This window comes from Rhea americana, unplaced genomic scaffold (assembly GCF_003343005.1).
Source record: "Rhea americana isolate MKP2758 unplaced genomic scaffold, rheAme1 scaffold_4, whole genome shotgun sequence".
Taxonomy (NCBI): Eukaryota; Metazoa; Chordata; class Aves; order Rheiformes; family Rheidae; genus Rhea; species Rhea americana.
Window position 1 is genome coordinate 12,175,245 of NW_028186534.1, and position 14,366 is coordinate 12,189,610.

General features: G+C 44.3%; 1 protein-coding gene across 2 annotated transcripts in view; it reads left to right on the forward strand.

Annotated features, from left to right (window-relative positions):
* Positions 1-14,366, forward strand: part of COL20A1 (collagen type XX alpha 1 chain) — a 60,919-nt gene continuing 46,553 nt past the window's right edge. For both annotated transcript variants that reach the window (XM_085314184.1, XM_085314185.1), the window contains exons 1-9: positions 1-94; positions 3,348-3,435; positions 6,238-6,348; positions 8,998-9,141; positions 9,380-9,538; positions 10,696-10,896; positions 12,693-12,848; positions 13,748-13,867; positions 14,045-14,209. In XM_085314184.1, coding sequence (XP_085170310.1) covers positions 3,360-3,435; positions 6,238-6,348; positions 8,998-9,141; positions 9,380-9,538; positions 10,696-10,896; positions 12,693-12,848; positions 13,748-13,867; positions 14,045-14,209 — 1,132 coding nt within the window. In that variant the 5' untranslated portion in view covers positions 1-94; positions 3,348-3,359. The remainder of the gene's footprint in view (positions 95-3,347; positions 3,436-6,237; positions 6,349-8,997; positions 9,142-9,379; positions 9,539-10,695; positions 10,897-12,692; positions 12,849-13,747; positions 13,868-14,044; positions 14,210-14,366) is intronic.

A 14,366-nucleotide genomic window follows, 5' to 3' on the forward strand; every position in this document is an offset into this window, starting at 1 on the left:
ACATGGAGCTGAGTTCTCTCACAATTTAAGAATGTAGCTGGATTCTTCACACCTCCCATCTGACTTCAGAGAAAAACAGCACTGCTCAGCAAAGGTTTGTGACTGATCCCCATCTGGGGCTGAGTCTGCCTGGATGTCACTTGGCTGGGTTGGGGGGGCTGCGTGGTTTGGGGGGATGTGTGCGTACTGACGGAACAGGGAACTTCTGCAGACATTCCAACTGGGAGAAACTTTGAGCTAGTGCAGTGGTGCAGCTCAGCTCAGGGGCAGCACCTCCAATGTCATGTAAGGAAGGCAGGTCCTACGAGTCTGATCCTTGCAAGGTGAAGTAGCTTCAAGACTCAGATTCACTGGAGGTAAGGTCTAAATGTCAAAGGACTGGTTTTATAGAGAGCAGGAAATTCTTTTAGAGTGATGGCAGTGGGAAATGGAGTTTGACTGGTGTTTTTATTGTTTTCCTTCGGTTGTTAATGGGTAAAACCTGGGGGAAATTTCAGCAAAAGAAGACAATAATTGGAACAGCTTGCTAACTTGTGGCTGAAATTGCAGTTGTCTATTTTTTTTTTCCCCGCCTATAGATGTGATGTGTGTCTGCATCAAGCCAGTATCTTAAAGCGTGTCTGGGTCATGGGGAGCTAAAAATGCTCAGTCCCAAAGTGAACTTTGTACATTATTTTTAAGAGAAGTGCTGAGATAATTGAGGCTTTTGGTTCAATAGTTAAACAGAAACACAGAAGGCTTTTTGGAGAGTAAAGGAAGGGCAGGCTGAACATGTTTTTTTTTCTCTTTTAGGTCCTTTAACTAGCAAAGCGTTCAGGGAGTGTGGGCCAGATTGATTTTCTGTAGCTCTGGCAGAAAATCCAGCTCTCCTAGGGTTGCTAGTTTCTTCTGTGTGGTTCTCCCATAAGAATCTCCCCTCATGCATGGACCAGCTCCAGGGAACCAGTCTGGATTGGGATTTGCTCACAGGCTAACTCTGATGTAGCTTATTGTTTTTTGCTCAGAGGAGGTGAGGAACTGCTCTTCAGGTTCATTCGAGGAATGCTTCTGAACAGATAAATGCTGCTCAGTGCTGCACTGGCTCCCGCCAAGGAGGAAGGAGCAGAAGGCCTCATCCTGCTCATGTGACTGGCAGTGAGTAGGCTGTGGAGTGGTGTTGCTCCTGCCAGTGCTTTGTGGCAGTCAGTGATGCCCTCTGGGATGAGGAGTGGTAGAAATGTCCTCAAAACTGTGAGCTAGCCTCTGTGGCTGTGGAGAGTGGCATTAGTTCACGATGCTCCAAAATCCTCACCTTCATTTGCGCTGAGTTAAAAAAGTGACGGGCTTTTGGAGAAGAAAATCTTTTTTTTTTCTTTAATTAAAGTGCCTATTTTAGAAATTTCCTGTACAAATAAGGTGACGTCAGGCTGATTTAACCTCCGGATCCCTTCTGACCATGTAGCTGGGGCAAACAGGAAGTCACGTTCAGCCCACTTGGGGAAGTGGTGCTTCCCTCACACACATTTTCCGGGCCCTACAAGTTCTTACCATATGCTCCGTGTGTTGCTGTCTCCAGATTCTTTCCCTGAGCTCGTAATGGGAGAGAGGAATTGGCATGTGGGAGGTTCCCTGCCCCTGGCAGGGTGATGACACTGAGGTCCTGCTGAGCCCAGTGTCTGTGGTCCAGCCTGGCTGGATGGCTGCACTAGCAAGGACAGAATTGGATGCGAAGGGACCACAGACACTCAGGTGGGGGCTTGGGATGTAACCGGTATCCTTTGGAGTAGAAAGTACTGTGAGGTGGGGAAGCATACCTCCTCCAGACATATATCTTCAACCATCTGAAACAGGTGCATGTTTTTCCATCCCTGCTTTACAGGCAGGAAAATGAAACTTGGAGGGGAAGCAAAATATCTGTGGGCTTGTCTCTGAGTGAGGAAAGAAACATCAAGACCCTGTTCCTTGCCTTAGATGCAATGCTGTAAGAGTGGAGATTTACGTTCTTGGGAACTTGCTTTGTGCAACCTGAGTTAATGACACATCAGAGGTGGAAGCTGATGGCTGAATCAGACCTTACAATAAACCTGATTCAGTGTAGGTTGGAGAAGTCTGTGCTGTCTTTTCACTGGACTTTGGACCCTATATAACGCTTGTCAATATGAGAAGGTCCTATGCAATCCAGTGTTTCTGTCTGCAGCTGACATCCTACGGCCACAGGGAAGTTGCAAGGAAGTTAAGCAGCTTTGGTGGCATTGCAAAATGACAAAAATAAACTTTATTATTGATTCAGGGAATTTTTCAAAAATGTAGATTTCTCTGTTGCTCAGCACAAGTGCCTGCTTTGCTTTTCTGGGTATGATAGTCAGATTCCTAAAACCTACCTGTAAAATGTTTGCTGTTTTTTTTATAAGCAATGACTTAATTTTATTAGCTGGAATTAAAAAAAAAAACAACAAGCATTTCCCATGGCTAAGGGCTACAGTTACACTGCAGTTGTTCCATATAACCTGATATTCAATCAAAGGGAAAAAAAAAAAAAAAAAAACTCAGACGGAGTAGCGAGCATGTGTGTGTCTGTGTATGGGGGTAGGGTGGTTGTTAACATCTGTCTGTTATAACTTGCATATTTTTCCATTCAATCTTACAACATTTTAGAACTTCTGATTTAAAAACTAGGAGATCACAACTGGATCATTCACTTAGATATATTTTTCCTTTTAATCACTAAAAAGATGACATATTTGATGGGAAATAGGCATTTACCAGGAGCCTCTAAATACCTGTCCATCAAAATGAACAAAACCAAAATGTCACTGCAGACTGCAATGAAAGAAACTCGTGTATAGTCTGATCCTGCCAAAAGCAACAAGGCTGAACTGGGTAGCACAAAAATGACAGATGCCAATGATGCGTTGCAAAGGCCAACAGCATATGTTTTAAACCCTGTATACTGAGACTGAGGCAAGGGGGAGGCACTGTTTCCATCAACTGAGATGGTTTTATGCTGGTGTAGCTTTTCTGAGCCAAACTGAGTAAAGGTTAAATCCAGGCCAGGGAAGATGAGACAGGGACTTCCCTTGAAGTCAATGAGCTGTAGATGGGGGTCTGTCTGTAAGCTAACCAGCCCTGGGAATGCAGCAAAGGTTACTTTTTGGTCAGAGTGATTCACTGACATGGTTAAGTCTGTAATAATTACTTATATATTACTTGAAACAACAGTTGTTCTGGAATCTCTGTCTAATATTTCTGCAGGGATGAAGAAAGGAGAGGGGATTCCAGGGCAACAGAATTAGTCAAAAGAACGAAAGTGGCTTTTGATTTGGTAAATGCAACTTTACTTCTCTTTCCTGATATTTACCTTCATGTAGGTCCTGGTCACCATGCGGATTCACACTTGCTTCTTTTTTACCTGCCTGACTGTCGTGGGTGATGTCTGGGGCCGAGTGAGCAGCCAAGGTAAGGAGCTTGTCTGTGGTTGCTCTGAAAGAAGCACTAGGCACAATCCCTTAGGGTATGACTGTCAGCTGCGCTAACCTTGTGTGTGAGGACCACTTCTAAACACACACACAATTTCAGGGGGCTGCTAGGCTTCAGTGTCTATTGGTGGAAATTCAAACAGGTGGTTTCCACGCATAAGAGCAACAGGAGACCCATTCAGGGAGAATATCTTAGTCCCTCCCCATCCTGCAATGCCTGTCTTCATCACTGGCAGTAATTCAGCATGCTACTCCCTTACGCTAGGGATGCGTTTCTGCCTATATAAGCAATGAGGGATGCTTATGTGATCCGCAAATGGAGCTTGAAAAATTATTATTTTTTTAAAAAATGATGTTGTTTCTATTAATCACTGCATTTGTCCTGCACTCTGAAACTATTTCTTTGAAGCAATATGTCAATATATGCTGCAACATCTGGATCAGAAAGTACACAAGGTGTATTCCTTCTGTTACATACGGTGTTCCCATGGTTTCACAAGTGGACAGAAAATACCCATAGAACCTCATCATATGCTTTTTGATGTTAAAGGATCTACCTTTATCTACCCCTATATAAGTGGTTAATACAAGGGCTTTTTGACAAGTGGTAGTACTTTAGGATTTGGACAAATGTATCTCCATGCTGTGTATCTTCTAGACCTCTGCAGATGCCTCTGCAGCATCTCTGGACTTAACTCTGAATCAACTGGAGAGCAAGGTTACAGCATCAAATAGTGCACATCCAACACCGGGAAGAGAAACAGTAGCGCTTTCATGGCACTGGCATTCATTTGCATCCAGCACATAATGGAGCTTTAGAAGATGTAGTCCTTTCAGATCTGTCTGTGGACATTCTTGCCTTTTTAACTTTTGGGCTCCTAGAGTAATGGCTGAGGAGCTGGACCATATGTGTCCAGAAGAAGACAGCTCCATGTTTCATCCAACTATGAATTCCCCTCATTGTTCCAAGATCTTTTACCATTTCTCTTAGACATGATTCTGGGACTTGATTTTACCCCTAACCCCCCTTCCTTATGTTTTCTTTCTTTCCCTTCATATTTGTCTGGGGTGAGATGTGAATCTGAGCTTTGTTTTCCTAACATAGTTATCTGCTTGTTGGGCAGCCTGCAGGAAGTGTCCATGATGAGAAGCTAAGGCACAGATGTCAGGCTGAAACAAACAAGTCCTCACTGCCAGCTATCGCTGCTCTTTTGGGTTGTGGCTTCATGGAAAAGATGTCAGGAGATGTCTGGATTCTGTGCAAGACCAGATTAGGAACCCAAGGATTCCTGTGCAGCACACAGTTTGCCAGCACTGAGCAGAAAACTCCATGTCTTCCTAAGCTTTTTTTGACTAATGATGAAGAGAAAAATATGACTTTTGTCATTTTGAAAAATATTTAGAAATTTCGTATGTCTGAGTTCTGTCCACAGTGTGTTTGGATCAAGACTATCAGTCATTCTTACCTTTCTTTCTGGTTCTTCTTTCCCCAGTGAATGTCCATGCTTTTACTACTCCCTCCTTCAACCATCTATTTGTATTTGCAAAACACGTGCTAGGTTATGTCACACTTCTACACATAGCTCAGTGTTTGTGTCTTTGGTTGTCCATTTTCCATGCACTTGTCAGTTGTGGGGCTAATCTGTGTCCATGCTTATTGCAGCTGCATGTGCAGTTCTGGTAATCGTGCATGGAGCTGAGTGCAGTGTGGCCATTTTTGGCACAGATGCAAACGAGTGCAGATATTTACAGTATGCAGGCAAAGGATGTGCTCATCCATTGCATATTACACCTTGCTTCAGCAGGAAGTCTACTGAAAAGGCAGTTATAGATAAAATGTAAGGAAAGAGAGGAGATAAATCTGCCGTTCTTCATCAGTGAAGTGAAAATGTTTCATATGGTGATATTCATACAATGGTACAGCTCTGTTCTATTGAGGAATCATTGTTTCAGAGTGACACGAGTTCAAAAATCTAGTTGAGGTTTAAAAGATCTCTGAAATCTGGAGATGCTAAGGGAGTGGGCTAGCCCTATTTCTCTTTCTTTTTACTTCCTCTTCTGATATTATTTTTCCTCAAGATTTGTCTTTTTAGTTTGCTGCTCCCTGCAGCAAACTGGTACAGGCTGGCACCCATGTGTTATGGTCCTGTCAAGAACTATTATTTACTCTTTATCAGATTTTCTTGTTCTTTCCTGTTCTTTTTAAGCTGGTCCTTGGAGCTGCCTCTGAAATGATCTTCCTGTCGAAGTATGGAATCCATCACCTTGGGAATTTTTTTATTGCTCCACAGCCCAAGTCTACTGAATAGCCTTACTGATCCCTTTTACCTGTCTCCTGCCATCTCATTTATTAAGTGTGCACTCTAACACGCTTGCTGAATTCCACACATAAAAGATGCTGCAAAAAAGTTCTTGGAAATGAGCCTCCTAGGATGTCTGGGGTGCAGGGAAAGCCACCACTTCTATTCCAGACTGTTTCTTCTGTTTGCTGAAGTATATACTGAGTATATACTCACTCAATACACGGAGAAACTCTCTTTGCGTAGGGTGAAGGCTGCAGATTTGACAGAGTAAATCTTGTTAGATTTCCTGGCAGAGGTGCAGAAGGACCACAGGAGTTGAAGCACAGTGTCAGAGAATGCAAAACACTTGGTGGGACAGCAAAGGTTTCCTCTATGCTGAAATTATTCTCATGTCCCCAGAGGAGATAACTCACGAGGCATTTTGTACATGGGCATGTGGGAAGAATTCCGTGTATAACAGCCCGACGCTTCTCCTCCAGGGTCAGGTCGACTGAAACTCACCGTCCTTTCGGAAGACAGACTCCAAATGAAATGGAAAGAAACTGAAGGGAACATCAATGGCTACAAAGTTCGGGTAAAGCCCATGGCAGGTATGTGCTAATGGATTACACTTTAGACCAAGCAAAGATTTCTGTGTGAGTGGGGACCAAGCCTCAGTTTTTAGCTGGTGTGTATCTTGGGCAGCAGAACTTAATTACAAGCATTAGTTTGTGTGATAAAACTAAGGAAAAGGGAATTACATACTGCTTATTTTCATTTTAAGTGCAAATTAACCTAGATCAAAAATTTCCATGGGGCTGTACATAGCAGTCTGGACAAGGAGCCTTTCTGGCTAGCGTAAGAGCAATCAGTAATAGTGCTGTGTTAATGTACACGTAGGAAAGATTATCAAATCACTGTATCATAGATTCACAAGATGTGAAACTCTGTCCATTTCGTCCTAAGGGAATGCCTTAGCAAGAAACTCTTACTATTTGAGACTGTGTGAAAGAAAAGATTGGGAAAGGTTTGTTGTTTTATTCTTCTATGGGAGCTGTTCCACTTCTGTATAATTAATTATGTGTTCACTGAATTCTCTTTTCCTCTTGCCTGGCACTACTGAGTATTTATCCAAAGTGGAGTGAAAGAAGAAAACAGGTTCAAGGTGCTGCGGTTATAACTGGCTAGACATGGCTGCAGGATGTCACTGCCCCTGCTCTGATCCCCTTTGCTGTTGTATCCTCTCTCATTACAGCCGCTGTGCCTGTACTTGGCTCGTCTGGGGATTCCTAGTTGAAGTCCTTGACCCTGCAGTGTGTGTACTGTAGTGGGGCTCAGCCTCTTGGCTCCCTGCCCTGGCCAGGCTCCAATTCTCCTGAGTTTTTGACACTGAACTTGGTGGTATTGAAAGGACACTACATCCTTCGTCAGGAGCAATGGTTGGCAGCAAAGGGAGAACCTTAGTCTTGGCTGGCATTTGGTTTTCAGAAAGGTCTGCAGTCACTGCCCTTATCCCAGTTAGCCAGAAGAAGGGTGCTATGAGTCAGGAATGCATGTTCACAGAGCCATTGATGAGAGGACATTTGCTCCTCTGCCTGCTTTTAGCTCAGCCTGCACCTGTTTACTGAGCAGGAGCAAAACATTTCTCATTCCTGCCTTCCCTTGTTCCTCCCCGGGCCTTGGTGCTGGGTTGAGAGCAGTGAGCATCCCGGGAATGCAGGGAATTCCCTTTCTGCACTCAGGCACGCGCTCTGTGATACATGCCTAAGGCTTTTCCCGCTGCATAGGCTGTGGAGCTCCATTTCTAGCTCTCCAACTAGGCATGAGCACAGGAGCTGAGGTGTCAAACTCATCCATTGCCACAATTACAGAATCATGGATCTTTCTTAATCAGAGGATTTTAGGAAGCCAGTTTGATTGTCTTTCCCTTCATTTTGTTCCTGTGATCCTAAAACTTCCCCATATCAGCTGGGATAGTCTAACCACCCCAATAACAGAGAGATCTCTGTGCTGCATTTGACCACTGCTTTGAAGAGCTGTCTTGAGCCATCTACTTGCTGACAGGTTAATGTGGAAGTATCCCAATTCCCAACGGATCAGAGGGATCACAGCCCCAGGACAGCTTCCATGGGCTATGAGGTATTGCTGGAAGTCCAGGAATCCACTGCAGGAGGAGTCTGGCCTCAGAAACATAACAGCAGAGACAAGGAGAGCCAGATTTAAAGGTCCTTGCCTGGACTTTATGTGCTCCAGGTGATCCTGCTTGAGCAGGGGGATTGGACTAGATGATCTCCAGAGGTCCCTTCCAACCTCAACCTTCTATGATTCTGTGACTCATAGGCAGCAGTAAGCATAGGTCCTGTGTGCACAGTGCTTCTATGTGCCACTGCCAGACCGCTGGCAGTTCCCTTACAAAGTGTCACTGCAGCTGTAGCCAAGTGCAAATGCCTGTTCCCATAATGCAGATGCGCTGGACGATGTGTTCCGGGTCAGGGCCTTAGTGCCTGTCTCTTCTGTTCTCCTCCCTTTTCCTTACAATCATTTCTCTCCCTGTGCGCTGCTGTTACTGAAGCACCACAGGCTAAGGAAGGAAGGAGCCAGAGTGAGCTTCCCTTCCAGTGCGTAACTGAGTCCGAACAAACCTGCCTACATTTGGAGAGCGGGGAGGCCTATCAGGAGGCCTGGTGATGGCAGGAGCGTGAGCGAGGGCAACAGAGAGCTGGAAGCAGTGCTGATTCCAGAAATGAGCTGTCTATCTGCAGACAGCAGCTGATCCTCTAGAGAGAGAGGAGGCTTGTGAGGATAGATAACATGGCAAGAGCAGCAGAGATAAGCAAAGTGAATCCCAAGTGCCGTCTAGGACATCATGCAAAGCCAGTTCCTCACTTTGTCACATATGACCTCAAGCAAATCACTTGGCTGTTTTTGTAAGTGATCCTTCTGAGCAATGGCCCAACCTGCAGCCTCTGAGGACTGGCTTTTCAGAAATTTAAATATCAGCAGCTCCTGGAGAAGTTGATGAAAGTCACACTAATGCTAGGTGGAAATTGATTTTCTGTTTTGGGCGTATATCAGGGATTTTAAAATACTTTCTCAACCCTGGACTGGGGAAAAAAGTCAAAATCATTAAGAGATCCACAAAATTAAATAGGAAATTAGAGTTGATTGAGCTATTCTCTGCATTTCAGCTATGCTTTTGCTACTCTCAGCATAAATTTAATCTGTAACAGACTCTGAACTGTGGCTTCATCCTACCTCAGGGGACTCAGAGCAAGAAGTTATGCTGAAAACCAAGACTCCCAAAGCCACAGTTGCGGGGCTGAGCCCTACCAAGGAATACACGTTGCAGGTCTATGTGCTTAATGGCTCCCAGGAAGCCCTGTTTGCCAAAAGGAAATTCGTGAGTAAGTAGTGTGCTACTTTTCTTTCTCTATGTAGAGAGCTCCTTAGGCTCTCAGAGACTTGGTTTTTCAGAGTTCGTCTTCTGTTATGTGCCTTGTAGACTGTGCTGCAATAACAGCACTGTCTGTTATCCCTTTGATCGGAGGGTTAATAAGGGAGCGATGAAGACCAAAGAGTAAGCGATGAACTGTGAAGCTCACAGACCTGGATACATTGGTATCTTTTTTGCTGTTCCTATAGTTGAGGAGCTCAAAAATGCGTCCCAGACTAGAAGTAACCGAAGAAACTCAGGAACCATGTCAGAAAAGAATCTCACTTCTTCAGGGAGTTCAGCAGCTGAGCATAGTTCAGTGGCAGAGGCCACTCTACCACCCCTGAATGCAGTCTTGACACAGACAGGTAGGTGCACAGACCATTGGGGGTCAGTGCCCAGAGGCATGGTGGACTACTGGTTGGGAAAACATGTGTAAGGCTGTGAAAAGGGCAATGTAACTAGTCTGGGTTCATGTAGCATCTTTCACTAGGCATCTCTGAGCCCTGTTGGGCTTGGAGTGGTCTTCAGATAACGGCTCTTGCTTTAGCATCAGGCATGTTTTGCAGTCCAAGTGTCTTGTGGAATTGAGTCACAAGGGCTGTTTTGAGGGTAAAGTACAACTGTCCCCCAGCATCACATCCACCTTTCCCCAGACAATCCTTATCCTGTCAAGGGCACTCGTACAGTAAGATGTCATCTTACACCTACAACGTTATCCTTCACATATCTCATCCTAACTACAAAAACCTCTGTAAGCAGCCTGAGATATTTATCCCTCATCCCAGACAAACAAAGTACATCCATGCATGCCTGGGACTGACAAGTATTGAAATTCAACAGATACCGTCACATCCTTTAACGGAGCACTGATTCTTTGAGAACAAAGTTGTTCCGTGAGCAGTGGAGCTAAAGATGCTGATTTCCTAAGCTTTGTATCCCAAGTCTGACTGCAATTGGTCTCCAAAAAAGTGTGAGCTTGCCCCTATGGCTGAGTCTTGTACACAACCCACATAGATTCTCTTTTGCCTAAGAATAAGGTTTTCATTTGTTTAAAAAGCAATTATTGATATTCATGGAAGAAAGATCTGTCAGGGTCCATTGTACATAAAACCACTGTTTGCTCATGATGTTTCTGAGTCCCAGATTGCTGAAGTCTGAAGAGTACACCAGATAACAGATGTCATGGTATTTTCCCTAGTTTTATACTTTATAAACATTCGTTATTCTTCAGTGTCAAAGACAATGGAATGGACAAACTTTTGATGTGATCAACATTCTTATGCTAACTCATGAGCCCATGTGCAGCCTTTCAGAGAGGCATGAATGGAGATGGTTTTCTTTACCTAGTCACCTGTTTTCATAAAGCTTAAAGCTTCATAAAACTTTTATCTTCTCTGTGTCACTTAAACTTCTGTCAAACGTGGCTGAAATCAGCCATCACACCATCACATATTGTTATGCAGCAGTTTTTGTGGGTGATAATACAGCCAGAGATGATGGGGTTTTTCTTTTTGGAGCACAGCAAAGGACAGAACTGAAAAGAAAAGGCAGAAAGGGAGTCAATCAAAGGTCTCAGGTGAAGCTGCAAGAAACCAACCCAGTGCCAAAGCCAGTGTGACAGAAGCAACACCAGCAAGCACTAAATCACCACAGCGCACCCCTGCAAACTCAGGACGAGAGTCTCTAGGTAAAGAAAAACCCACAAAGGATTCATTGAGGAGAGGTGAGTGGGGTTTCGAATGCATTCCTTCTTTTGCACTGTGTTCCCTAAGTCTTTTGAATACAAGCCTGCCAGCCCACTATCTGTCACCAAGATTTTCAGGAATGAGAGTGCTGTTGATTTTGCTTTTATTTGCTATGTGACACTTTGGGGAACTATCACGGATCACTGGAAAAGTTTGCAATTCTGCAAAACATCACAGATTTTAGGGCAAAATGGAAATAGGCCAAAAATTCCATCTGGGAGGCTTCGTTTATTCTTTGTCCTCTATTCATGATTTTCCAGCTTACAGATTTGTGTTATCCATTGAAGAAGCAGAGTAGTACCATGTGATTAGGTGAGCTGTCCCAAACTGTGAGGGATGAGTAGTCTGAATATGAACTGTGAATTTCTTATTCAGACTCTCTAATCATTGTCTCAATTATCCTGATTTATTAAACTATGGAGAGGAAGAATGGTCTATGTTTGGGACAGAGGCAACCTCGATTCAACTCATATTCTTCTATCATTTCTGCACTTATAAAATAGGATGTATAGCACTCCCCAGTCACAGCTGCTGCTCTCCAACATGGGCCATAAAATGACATCTGTAGCTAACAGCTTTTATCAGTACAGCTTTTAAACAACAATCCAAAGCTAGACTAGACTGATGATGATTTTCTAGCTGGAAAAAAGAGACTTGTTCTGCAGCTGATAGCACTGGCAGTAACTCCTCTGGCTGGCAGCAAACTCCTGCTTGTTTTAAAGGTTTCTTCCAGTCTTCAGAGGCCTTGTTTTCACAAATGTAAGAATTTGTGTTCCTGACATATGTTGTCACCTCCCCGGACTTCTGAGAGATGCATGTAGGGGTTTGCATTCTTGAGGAGTCCCGCCCAGCCATGGACTTACCCAAAGGACAAATAACTCTTCAGAAGGTTAGGAGTGCATCAGTGTTGTTGATTACCCAACCTGCTCCATGTCCTGCCTGGAGTGGTTCTTTGTGTTTTCCCAGATGACTGACTTGTTCTGATCCTTCAGTTTTGTCAGTTGAGAACATGGCAGGGTAGAAGGTTCACAGCACTTTTGAAGAGAACTCTTAGTGGTGAAAATTGGATTGGCCAAAGTATTTGCATTTGGTCCCTTGAGACCGGTAGGAAGCCATGGCTGTGAAAGAGATAGGAGAGTAACTTGTTTGCAGCCTGCTTAATCTTGATGGTATCATCTGTTTCATTCCACCACAGATGTAAAATCCCCCATCTGAAAAATATTCAGGGAAGATGCATTTGATCAGCAACATGCCCTATCTTATCCTCTGTTAAGCTGCAGGCCTGGGGTGGAGAGAAAGGCAGGGCTGAGTATCTGTGATGCCAGCAGGGTTTTAGGAAGAGATTGAATTTAATATAAAGCCACTAAATAATTATAGCCCACAGGGAATCTTGTGGTGGAATGGAATTAAACAATCACCTGCAATTCTTTTGAGACGTAGAGCGAGATAAAAAGGGAAGCACTAGACTGGGGCTGAGATATAATCAAGCTGACAGTTTGCAGAGAGAAGTGCCTAGGTTAGAAGCACAGTTTCTCGTAAGTTTAACCCCTTAACTGCAAAAATGCAACTGCTCGCCACTCAGCTGCTTGGTTCTGAGACCTGTTGCCCTTAGCTACATGGTTTTTACCAAGAGGGTGGAATGGGTCAGGCTGGCAGATGGTCCAATCTGCCACCCAGACAAGGCTTTACGCTTCAGATTTGTTTCTAATCTTAAAACTCAAGCATTTTTTTCCTCCTTTTTGCTCCTTTAAATATCAGACATTATCTCCCTCAGGTTCCCAGTTTCAGTGCGACACATCGGCAATGACTGATATTGTTCTGCTTGTGGATGGGTCTTGGAGCATTGGACGCAACAATTTCAAGCTAATTAAAGAGTTCCTGAGCACTTTGATTTCCCCATTCGATATCGCCCAGGACAAGATAAGAGTAGGTAGGAGACCTTCCTGTTTCCTGAGCTTGGGAAATTTATCTGAAAACATAGCTGTATTTGAAGATGCTGTGGTCTCTGTTCCTGTGTTTATGTGCTAATCTGAGCAGCTTTTATTCCTCTAGGCTGGGGTGTGACAGACCACTCTTGACAGCTTTTTCTGCCTGGTAGCAAGCTCTAGCCTCTAGTGGCTGTAAAAAACAGTTGTACAGTGAACAGAAGCAATGTCTTCTGATTAGCACCAAGTCAGGCATTTAGGAAGCACTCAATGCTCGGATACATTTAAGGTTTCCTGCCTAGCTATGACGAGGTGCTCAGTTTACACAGCAGTAAACAGAATGTTGTTGGTGACACACTACAGTTGCTTTGGTTCAGAACAGTGCTGCTTTCAGTTCTGAGCGACACTCAGTCCAGCTGACAACACTGGGCAGCCTGTGCACGAAACAGGAGACCCTCAGAGCAAAAGCTTTGGTTGAAAATTTGGCTCATCTCAGCTAGAGAGAAAACTGACACAAGTATGGAGTGGAAAGGAGAAAGATTAAAAAGAACAGAATGTACGTGGCCTTGGGGACAGTGCAAATCCTTCCTACTCCTTGCAGCTGCTTAGTTTGACCTGGGAGCATTCCTGAATGATGCTGAGACATTGTCAGCTACTTCAGAGCACCACTGCAAGGGTAAGTAACACTGCACCCAAAGAGACTTGAGGCATCACCTAGTTGTCTGTGTGCTTAGGACCATGAAGAGAAGTGGAGCTGGAAACCAGGTCTGTTGGCCCCCAATACAGCACTCTATTCACTATTTTCTGTCATCCTACCATGACAAGCCTGTAAACTCCTCCTCCTGAAACCAGTCTCATCTTCTAGCTTGGCTTGCATGATGCTAATAGCTCTTGCCTTCCCCAGGGTTGTCTCAGTACAGCAGTGATCCCCGCACAGAGTGGGATTTGAACACTTACACTACAAGGGAGGAGGTGCTGGAGGCCATGAGGAACTTGCGGTACAAGGGTGGCAACACATTTACAGGTAACTCCGGCTCTCAGATGTCTGCTAAATGGTTTTTGAGGCTGCAAGCCAGAAAGCTGTTCTCCTATGAGAATATCCTCCATGGGGAGCAAAGCTATTCTATGGCTAGAAAAAAATGGAAAGGTTAAGGATTATCTGTGAGGCTTTAGTGTACCATCCTTCTGTGTTCCTCTCCAGGCCTTGCTTTGACCCATGTCTTGGAACAGAATCTAAAACCAGAATCTGGTGCCCGAGTGGAGGCAGAGAAATTTGTGATCCTCTTGACTGATGGAAAATCCCAGGATGACGCCAACTTGGTTGCTCAGACCTTGAAAAGCATGGGTATAGAGATATTTGCCATTGGTAAGAACACAGCTATTGAAGAGCTATTAAGCTCTAGGAAAAGGCTAGACTACTTTCACTCATGTTCAAATTGAAGGCTATGTTTCTTCAACTTTGATAGGAGCAGCTTGAAGCTGTAAAACTAAGATAGTGGGCAGGACTGCATTGCATTGTGGCT